The sequence below is a fragment of the Carlito syrichta genome, unplaced genomic scaffold (assembly GCF_000164805.1).
Source record: "Carlito syrichta isolate Samal-C Ts95f unplaced genomic scaffold, Tarsius_syrichta-2.0.1 Scaffold316302, whole genome shotgun sequence".
NCBI lineage: Eukaryota > Metazoa > Chordata > Mammalia > Primates > Tarsiidae > Carlito > Carlito syrichta.
In genome coordinates, this window is record NW_007260398.1 from 2166031 (window position 1) to 2176589 (window position 10559).

Consider the following 10559-nt stretch of genomic DNA (forward strand, 5'->3'; position numbering starts at 1 on the left):
GCACTCCAGTCTGGGCGACAGAGTGAGACTCCAACTCAAAAAATAAAATAAAATAAAACTAATTCACCTTACTCTCGCTTGCACTGTCCCGGGATTTCTTTTTTTGTTTTTTCTTTTCTTTTTTTGGGGGGTTGTCGCCCTGGCTACACTCTGGCTGGAGTGTAGTGGCACACTCATGGCCACCTAGCTTCGGCCTGCTGGACTCCAGCAATCCTTCCGCCTCAGCCTTTCAAGCAGCTGGAACTACAGGTATGCACTACCACACCTGGCTAATTTTTGATTTATTGTAGAGACTAGGTCTCGCCAAGATGCCCAGGTGGGTCTTGAACCCGCGGGCTCAGGTAATCCACTTGCCTCGGCCTGGCCTCCCAGAGTGCTAGGAATACAGGCTGAGCCAACAAGCCCAGCCCCAGGATTTCTTGAGTAGATATGGAAGTTATAGCAAAAGCTAGCTCTCTGGGATCTGTATATAATCCAGGGCTTACCTATGAAAATAAATCATGTGAATTCATTCAGAGAATAGCAACCATTGAATTCTTTTTAGCAAGGTGTGACCTAATCACACTCGCCTGCCAAAACACCCTGGAGAATCATCTGTAAGGGGATATGGATCCAGTCAGAACAAGACAGGAAGCTACTTTAAAAGTCCAGTCTGGGCAACAGAGTGAGACTCCAACTCAAAAAAAAAGTCCAAGTCAGCCGGCTTGGTGGCTCAGCCTGTAATCCCGCACCTTTGGGAGGCTGAAGTGAGTGGATTGCCTGAGCCCGCAGCTTCAAGACCTGCCTGGGCAGCAAGACCTCATCTCTACAATAAATCAAAAAATCAGCCAGGCGTGGTAGCGCATGCCTGTAGTTCCAGCTACTTGGAAGGCTGAGGCAGAAGGATCGCTGGAGCCCAGCAGGTCAAGGCTGCTGTGGCCGGGAGTGGCCACTGCACTCCAGTCTGGGCAACAGAGTGAGACTCCAACTCAAAAAAAAAAAAAAAAACAGTCCAAGTCCACATTGGCACATTGACCATGTAAGTAGAGAAGAAGGATGCAGATACAGACTCTAAGGCAGCCTTGGTGTTGACTGGAGTTAGTATAAAGAACTCCATAGTCTGGGTGCAATGACTCAAGCCTGTTATCCCAGCAATTTGGGAGACAAAGGCAAGAGGAATGCCTGACCCCAGGGGTTCAAGACCAGGCTGAGCAACTTGGCGAGACCTCGTCTTTACAATAAATCAAAAAATTAGCTGGCTGTGGTGGTGCGTGCCTATAGTTCCAGCTGCTTGGAAGGCTGAGGCAGAGGGATCGCCTGAGCCCAGCAGGTCAAGGCTGCCGTGGCCATGAGCAAGCCACTGTACTCCAGCATGGGCAGCAAAGTGAGACTCCAACTCGACAAAAAAGAACTCTGACTGGGGTACTAGTGCCATTTACTGAGGCAGGAGCTACAAGGAAGAGGAAGAACATATTTGCAGTGGTGAGTAAGAGGCAACAAAAAAGAGACTGAATTCATTTTAGGGTATGAAGTACCTCCAGGTCAACCAGGTGGAACTCCCAGGTCTAGTGCTTGGGCATGTGGTCTAGACTAAAGGTGATAGATTTGAGGGTCATGAGGACATTGGGATTGTTGAAATCATGAGGTTGAAGGAAATTGCCTATAGAGTATATATAGCATGAGAAGTTAGTAGAGTGGTTTCTTGGGACACACCCTGCATTTCACTGAAAGTATTTATTTAAAGGATAACCAAATGGCTATTTGTTTTCTAGACGTATCTGTTTGGCCGAGGCATTTCTTACTGCAGATACTATATTGAATACTCTGCAGAACATTTCTGAAGGATTGGTGGTGTACCCCAAAGTAAGAGGCCTTAATTAAAAAGTAAGGTATTAGGGAAGGGTTGGAATGTTGGAAGCGGAGTGCTCTGGAGTATGTGGGGGGTGCCCTGTATTCTGGTCCAGTAGGCTTTTTTCCCGACTGAGCTCATCCCTGCGTTCATGGCATAAGCCCTAGGGAGCCAACTCTGGAATTCATAGACACATTTATAGATAAAGGAAAAAAGAAGTACTTTAAATTACCCTAAACTATCTGCTAGCATGAATTATCAGCTCTGGTATAAATAGGTAAAGTAGATGACTCCATTTACCCGGTTGGTTTTCTGTTTTGTTTTGTTTTGTTTTTAAAGTCAGAGTCTCACTCCGTCACCCAGGCTGGAGTGCAGTGGCATGCTCATGGCCACCCCAGCATCAACCTGCTGGGCTGGGACAGTCCTTTCGCCTCAGCCTTCCAAGTAGCCGGAACTATAGGCGTGCACTACCACATCCAGCTAGTTTTTTATTTATTGTAGAGACGAGATCTCACCAAGTTGTCCAGGCTGATCTTGAACCCGTGGACTCAGACAGTCCACTCGCCTCGACCTCCCAAAGTGCTGGGATTACAGGCTGAGCCACCAAGCCCGCCCACTTGCCTGTTTTTAAGTACCTGAGGCAGATGGGTTCATTTGTGTTATATACTCAGTTCTCATGGCTGGGCATTGGAATGTAGTTTACTTAAATAAATGTTCCCATTTTAAAAATAAAAATAGAGCCGGGCTTGGTGGCTCAGCCTGTAATCCCACGCCTGGGAGGCTGAGGTGAGTGGATTGCCTGAGGCCGTAGGTTCGAGACCCGCCTGGGCAGGCGAGACCTCATCTCTACAATAAATCAAAAAATTAGCCGGGCGTGGTAGCGTATGCCTGTAGTTCCAGCTACTTGGAAGGCTGAGGCGAAAGGATCGCTGGAGCCCAGCAGGTCGAGGCTGTGGTGGCCAGGAGTGGCCACTGCACTCCAGTCTGGGCGACAGAGTGAGACTCCAACTCAAAAATTAAAAATAAAAATAAATGTCTAAATTAGTAAGAAAACTGAAAAATACCATGTAGAACAAAACAACCCATTACTCTCTTCGTAAATATGACAATTCGTGTCCCTGCTGTGTGTTTTCCATAACATAGTTAGTATCTTGCTGTGTGTATGACTGTAACCTTGAGGCAACTTTCTTGGCCATTCACTTAATCTTTTCTTGTAGGTAATTGAACGACGCATTCAGCAAGAGCTGCCTTTCATGGCCACAGAGAATATCATCATGGCCATGGTCAAAGCTGGGGGTAACCGCCAGGTTTGTAACCCCTCATGCTCCTGGATAAATAGTGCACCTTTGGTCTTGCTCTTTCCTCCCTGAATAAGAACGGATGAAGGAAGGCATTTGATATTACCTTTAGTCACAGTATTGGTGTAGAGCAGTGACCATATTCTGCCATTTCTAGAGGGTGATTGTGGCAAATTCAGTTTATTAAAGTGAATCATAGCCAGTGCAGTGACTCACGCTGTAATCCCAGCACTTTGGGAGGCAAAGGCAAGAGGGTTTCCTAAACCCAAGGGTTCAAGACCAGCCTGGGCAACTTGGCGAGACCTCACCTCTACAGTAAGTTGTTTGTTTGTTTGTTTGTTTTGAATTGGAGTCTCACTCTGTCACCCAGACTTGAGTGCAGTGGCCGCTCCCAGCCACAGCAGCCTCGACCTGCTGGGCTCCAGCAATCCTTCCGCCTCTGCTTTCCAAGTAGCTGGAACTACAGGCGCGTGCTACCACGCCTGGCTAATTTTTGACTTATTGTAGAGATGAGGTCTCTCCAAGTAGCCCAGACGGGTCTCGAACCCTCAGGCTCAGGCAATCCACCCACCTCAGTCTCCCAAAGTGCTGAGATTATAGGCTGAGCCACCGAGCCCGACTTACAATAATTTTTTTTTAAATGAACTGATATGGTGGCACGTTCCTGTAGTTCCAGCTACTTGGAAGGCTGAGGCGGAAGCTGCCTGCGCCCAGCAGGTCGAGGCTGCAATGGCCATGAGCATGCCACTGCAATCCAGCCTGGGTGACAGTGAAACGCCGACTCAAAAAAAGAAAAAAGTGAATCATTTAATCATTTGTAGAAAAAATCCACTCTGACTGAAGGAATGAGGTCTGAAATTCTATAGGAAGTGATGGGAAGTGAGCAGCAAGCAACAGCAAAAGTTCATGAATCTTTGAAGAACAGAGGCCAGAGCAAGGTGGGCATCCATTTCAGGTTCATCCTAAGGTGTGATTAGAGAGTTGAAATCTTGGCAGAGTCAGACTAAACGGAACCACCTCAGCCTAGAGGGTTTTTGTGTACCAGCTGTGTAGACAGCATGGATATGAAATATCTGATGACTTTTTTTTTCTTTTTTTTATAAGTAAGAGTCTCACTCTTGTCACCCAGGCTGGAGTACAGTGGCATGCTCACAGCCACTGCCTTGACCTCCTGGTCTCAAGTGATCCTTCTACCTCAGCTTCCAAGTAGTTGGAACTATAGGCACACGCCACCACATCCAGCTGATTTTTTAAATTTATTGTGGAGACAAGGTCTCCCCAAGTTACCCAGGCTGGTCTTGAACCCCTGGTCTCAGGCAGTCCTCTCATCTTCGCCTCCCAAAGACGCGGGATTACAGGCGTGAGCCACTGTTCCTGGCATCTGATGACTTTTTGAGTTGGAGTCTCACTCCGTTGCCCAGGCTGGAGTACAGTGGCACACTCAGCCATCGCAGCCTTGACCTGCTGGGCTCAGGCAATCCTTCCGCCTCAGCCTTCCAAGTAGTCAGAACTACAGATGCACCTTCCAAGTAGTCAGAATTACAGATGCCACAACGCCTGACTTGTTTTTGTGATTTATTATAGAGATGAGGTCTCACCAAGTTGCCATGGCTGGTCTCGAATCCCTGGGCTCAGGCATTTCTCTCGCTTCGGCCTCCCAAAGTGATGGGATTACAGGCGGAGCCACACGCACCCAGCCTCTGATAACTTTTTAAGAGCTTTCAAATTCCTTGTTAGACAACTGACACTGTTTCATTTCCTAGGAATGCCATGAGAAAATCAGAGTGCTTTCCCAGCAGGCAGCTACTGTGGTTAAGCAGGAAGGGGGTGACAATGACCTCATAGAGCGGATCCAGGCTGATTCCTACTTCAGTCCCATTCACTCTCAATTGGACCATTTGCTGGATCCTTCTTCTTTCACTGGTCGTGCATCCCAGCAGGTAAGCATCTGTCAGAATCCTTCCAGGAGTCTTTCCCAGCTGCCCTCTTTTCTGCTTGACTGCAGAACCTGGGATGCTGTCTTTGATGTTTCTATTTTATGGGAGGTATAGTGGAATTGGAACTAGTTAGAAGGAAGTCAGAGCACATTGCTGGCTAAAATGTAAAGATTTGGCTCTCTTGAGCTGCCTTAAGTATTTACTCTTGTGGATTTCTCGGGATTCTCTTTTGGTCTTGAGAATATGGTATGGCCGGGCTTGGTGGCTCAGCCTGTAATCCCAGCACTTTAGGAGGCCGAGGCAAGTGGATTGCCTGAGCCCGCAGGTTCAAGATCAGCCCGGGCAACTTGGCAAGACTTGATCTCTACAATAAATAAAAAGTTAAGCCGGGCTCGGTGGCTCAGCCTGTAATCCCGCGTCTTTGGGAGGTTGAGGTGAGTGGATTGCCTGAGCCCGCGGGTTCAAGACCTGCCTGGGCGGCCAGACCTCATCTCTACAGCAAATCAAAAAATCAGCCGGGCGTGGTAGCGCATGCCTGTAATTCCGGCTACTTGGAAGACTGAGGCGGAAGGATCGCCGGAGCCCAGCAGGTCGAGGCTGCGGTGGCCGGGAGCGGCCACTGCACTCCAGTCTGGGCGACAGAGTGAGACTCCACATACCTGTAGTTTCGTCTACTTGGAAGGCTAAGGCAGAAGGATTGCCGGAGCCCAGCAGGTCGAGGCTGCGGTGACCAGGAGTGTGCCACTGCACTCCAGTCTGAGTGACAGAGTGAAACTCCAACTCAAAAAAAAAGAGAGAGAATATGGTATAATGGACAGATAATTGGGTTTTATCATCAGGTGGATCTGGGTTCATTCCTGACTTCTGACATTTACTGGCTCCTAAGATAAAAATATATATTTCATGGTCTGTAAGGATTGTAATGCCTAGCAAGGTACTTGGTGCATGGTAAGGCCTCAGTAAATGTTCTGTCATTTTTCCTCTTGACCTTTTGGAAAATACTAAAAGAGTTAATTCAAAAACATTTAAGGAGGCTGGGCACAGTGACTCATGTCTGTAATCTCATCAGTTGAGAGATCAAGGTGGAAGGATCACTTGAGGCCAATAGTTCAAGACCAGTCTGTGCAACATAGTGAGACCCTGTCTCTATAAAAATAAAAATTAGTTGGCTGAGCCAGGCTCGGTGGCTCAGCCTGTAATCCCATGCCTTGGGAGGCTGAGATGAGTGGATTGCCTGAGCCCGCAGGTTCGTGACCCGCCTGCGCAACTTGGCAAGACTCATCTCTACAATAAATGAAAAATCAGCCGGGCATGGTAGCACACGCCTGTAATTTCGGCTACTCGGAAGGCTGAGGCGGAACGATCGCCGGAGTCCAGCAGGTCGAGGCTGCGGTGGCCGGGAGTGGCCACTGCACTCCAGTCAGGCGACAGAGTGAGACTCCAACTCAAAAAAAAAAAAAAAAAATTTAATTGGCTGTGATATTGTAGGCCTGTAGCTCCAGCTACTTGGGAGGCTAAGGTGGGAAGATTGCTTGAGCCCAGAAATTCGAGGCTGCAGTGAGTCATGATCACACTGCTGTACTCCAGCCTGGGCAACAGACCCTGTCTCTAGAGAAAAGAAAACATTTACTGAGTGTATACTAGGCACTCAGTATTTGTTCAGGTGCTGTGTTTAATTCTGGAGATTTAAAGATGAATAGATAATCATTGTCTTCAGGGATCTCAAAACAATGGTAAAGACTTATAAATAGGTCATTGTAATACCAAGCAGTATATGCAGGAATCGAGGGAAGTATATCCTTTGGGGAGCATCACAAGGGTGGAGGCATCCTTTCTTTCTTTCTTTTTTTTTTTGAGTTGAAGTCTCACTCTGTCGCCCAGACTGGAGTGCAGTAGCCGGGAGTGGCCACCGCAGCCTCGACCTGCTGGGCTCTGGCGATCCTTCCGCCTCAGCCTTCCAAGTAGCTGGAACTACAAGCACGTGCTACCACGCTCGACTAATTTTTTTGATTTATTGTAGAGATGAGGTCTCGCCAAGTTGCCCGGGCGGGTCTCTAACCCACGGGCTCAGGCAGTCCACTCACCTCAGCCTCCCAAAGCATGGGATTACAGGCTGAGCCACTGAGCCTGGGATAATTTTTTTGATTTATTGTAGAGATGAGGTCTCGCCAAGTTGCCCAGATGGGTCTTGAACCCGCGGACTCAGGCAATCCACTCACCGCAGCCTCCCAAAGCATGAAATTACAGGCTGAGCCACCGAGCCCGGCTGTACTTTTTTTCTTTTATCAGCGTCTCTGCTGCCCAGGCTGGAGGACAGTGGCATACTCATGGCCACTGTAGCCTCAACCTGCCAAGTAGCTATAGCTGGAACTACAGGCACGTGCCACCACACCCAGCTAATTTTTTTTTTATTGTAGAGACGATGTCTCACAAAGTTGCCCAGGCTGGTCTTGAACTCCTGGGCTCAGGCAATCCTCTTACCTCTGTCTCCCAAAGTGCTGGGATCACAGATGTAAGCTACCATGCCCGACTGAGGCATCTTTTTTTTTATTTGGCATCTCACTCTGTCTCCCAGGCTGGAGTACAGTGGCGCATGCTCACAGCCACCGCAGCCTCCTTCTGAGCTCAGGTGATCCTTCTGCCTTAGCCTTCCAAGCAGCTGAAACTACAGGCACGTGCCACACGGGCCTAGCTATTTTTTTGATTTACTGTAGAGATGAGGTTGCGCAGGCTGGTCTTAAGCCTCTGGGTTCAGGCAATCCTCTCACCTCGGCCTCCCAAAGTGCTGGGATTATAGGCATGAGACACTGCGCCCAGCCTAAGACACTGCGCCCAGCCTGAGACATCCTTTTTAAGGCAAAGTGTAGGAGGAGTTAGGAAAGTCTTCCTGGAAGACACATTTGAGCTGACAAGTAGGGGCTAGCCTGGAAACCCCCAGGTTAAGAGGAGATGGAAAATTATATAGCCCCCAACTTTGTGATGAGAGCAACCACAATCAGTTGAATGTTTCTGGAGTAGCACGTACCCCCGAAGTAGTTACCCTATTTGAAACTGAAGACAGACAGCAGTGGTTATGTAAAGATTTTATTGGAAAGACTTAAAACTTGGGGTAGGAGACAAATACAACTACCTCAACAGGCCAAGCAGTAGGTGATAAGGGCTTTGAGCCAAGACAGTGGTTATAGACACAGATAGGGGAGAGAGGAGGCTAATCTCTTGGCGACTAGTTGAATAGGGCTGGGAAGCAAGAGGGGAAAAGCTATGATTTCAGCATGGATGGAAATGGTGAGGCCAACTGGGAGAACACATCCTTCTGTGGGGAAGGATGATGAGCATATGGGTATGATGGGTTGAATCGCCTGTGTCTAAGGAAAGATTTCTGATAGGCAGTTGAGGAAAACACTGGTGGAGTAAGAGCTTTATCAGATTAGGTTTTAGTTATGTCAACTGTATTATCCACTTACAGCTTAACCTTTTTTTGTTTTATATTTGTTTTCCTCTTTGGCAGATACAGAGATTCTTAGAAGAGGAGGTATATCCCTTGTTAAAACCATATGAAAATGTGATGAAGGTGAAAGCAGAATTATGTCTGTAGATTTGGAAGAGAATTAAAGCGAAAAATCATTGGTGATTTTGTGAACTCAGTTGCTGAGGCATGAAAATAGAATTGCTGTGGTGCCTTATTTTACCTTAAGAATTATTACCACCGGGCTTGGTGGCTCAGCCTGTAATCCTGCGCTTTGGGAGACTGAGGTGAGTGGATTGCCTGAGCCCACAGGTTCAAGACCCACCTGGGCAACTTGGCAAGACCTCATCTCTACAAGAAATCAAAAAATTTGCCGGGCGTGGTAGTGTGCGCCTGTAGTTCCAGCTACTTGGAAGGCTGAGGCGGAAGGATCGCCGGAGTCCAGCAGGTCAAGGCTGTGGTGGCTGGGAGCAGCCACTGCACTCCAGTCTGGGTGACAGAGTGAGACTCCAACTCAAAAAAAAAAACAAAAACAAAAAAAAGAATTGTTACCTTAGACACATTCTCCTGAGAATGGGTATATAAGGCTGGGTGCAGTGGCTCAAAGCCTGTAATCCCAGCACTTTGGGAGTCCAAGGTGAGAGGATTGTCTGAGCCCACAGGTTCAAGACCAGCCCGGGCAACTTGGCGAGATGTCATCTCTACAATAAATCAAAAAGTTATCTGGGTGTGGTGACACACACCTGCAATTCCAACTTCTTAGAAGACTGAGGCAGAAGGATCACCGGCAGTCAGCAGGTTGTCGCTGGAGTAGCCGTGAGTGTGCCTCTGCACTCCAACCTTAGTGACAGGATGAGACTCAAAAAAAAAAAAAAGAATTGTTACCTTAAATTAATACAGTACTTCTTCCTGTGGTGTTTTCATAGTTTTCAAGTTTTCACATTTCTCAACATTGCGGAAACAAAATGCATTGAAGTTGACTATTTACAGCATACAAACTTGCATAATAAATGTAACTCATGCTTATTCTCTGTTCTTTTAAGGCGTATTTTCCAGCTGCCTCAAGTCTAGTCCTTTTCACATGTTCACTTGCTTGTAAAGTAGCAAAAACTTCCTGGTTCCTTCTCCTAAAGGTGAATTTGGTCTAAGTCTAGCAAAATAACCTTGCCTCAATGCTTCAGTGTGGTTGGATACCTTTATTTCAGTTATATTTGGCTAGAGTAAGTAATGAATTCTGAAGCTACAATAAATACCAAACAGAAAAACCCAAAACAAATGTCCATAAAATCACTGATGTGGCCAGGTATGGTGGCTCACGCCTATAATCCTAGCACTTTGGTAGACTGAAGTGAGAGGACTGCTTGAGCCCGTGGGTTCGAGACCAGTCTAAGCAACTTGGCAATACTTCATCTCTACAACAAATCAAAAAAAAAATTAGCCAGGCATGGTGGCACATGCCTGTAGTTCCAGCTGCTTGGAAGGCTGAGGCGGAAGGATCACCTGAGCCCAGCAGGTTGAGGCTGCAGTGACCGAGAAATTGTCACTGCCCTCCATCCTGAGTGACAGAGTGACACTCCAACTCAAAAAAAAATTATGTGAGCATCAGGATTACTCAGCTCAAGTTTTGCCTGACATAATTTCATCTTTTTTTTTTTTTTGAGTTGGAGTCTCATTTTGTCACCCAGACTGGAGGGCAGTGGAGGCTCCTGGCCCCTGGGACCTCAACCTGCTGGGCTCCGGTGATCCTTCCACCGCGTGCTTCCATTGACCTGGAATTACTGGCATGCGCTACTGAACCTGTGTGATTTTTTTATTTATTGTTTGTTGAGCTCTCGCTGCCCTATGTGATCTCCTTGTGTTTAGGTCTCTTCATCTTGTCTTGGTGGGCTCAGATCATATGACGAGCAAGACTGAGAATGAGGTGCCAGACTCTCTTAACAACTAGCTCTCCAGGGCAACAAGAGTGAGATCTCTCTCACTCTCGAGAGAGGTTATTAATCTCTTCATCAACGAGCCACCCCGATGACACA

General features: G+C 47.4%; 1 protein-coding gene across 5 annotated transcripts in view; it reads left to right on the forward strand.

The window, feature by feature from the left end:
- ADSL (adenylosuccinate lyase) overlaps window positions 1-8694 on the forward strand; it is a 26721-nt gene extending 18027 nt beyond the window's left edge. For 4 of the 5 annotated variants that reach the window (XM_021707026.1, XM_008074112.1, XM_021707027.1 and 1 more), the window contains 4 exons: window positions 1752-1842; window positions 3046-3135; window positions 4890-5066; window positions 8572-8694. In XM_021707026.1, coding sequence (XP_021562701.1) covers window positions 1752-1842; window positions 3046-3135; window positions 4890-5066; window positions 8572-8658 — 445 coding nt within the window. In that variant the 3' untranslated portion in view covers window positions 8659-8694. The remainder of the gene's footprint in view (window positions 1-1751; window positions 1843-3045; window positions 3136-4889; window positions 5067-8571) is intronic. The other variant, XM_008074113.1, reaches the window with a different exon arrangement.
- The last annotated feature ends 1865 nt before the right edge of the window (window positions 8695-10559 follow it).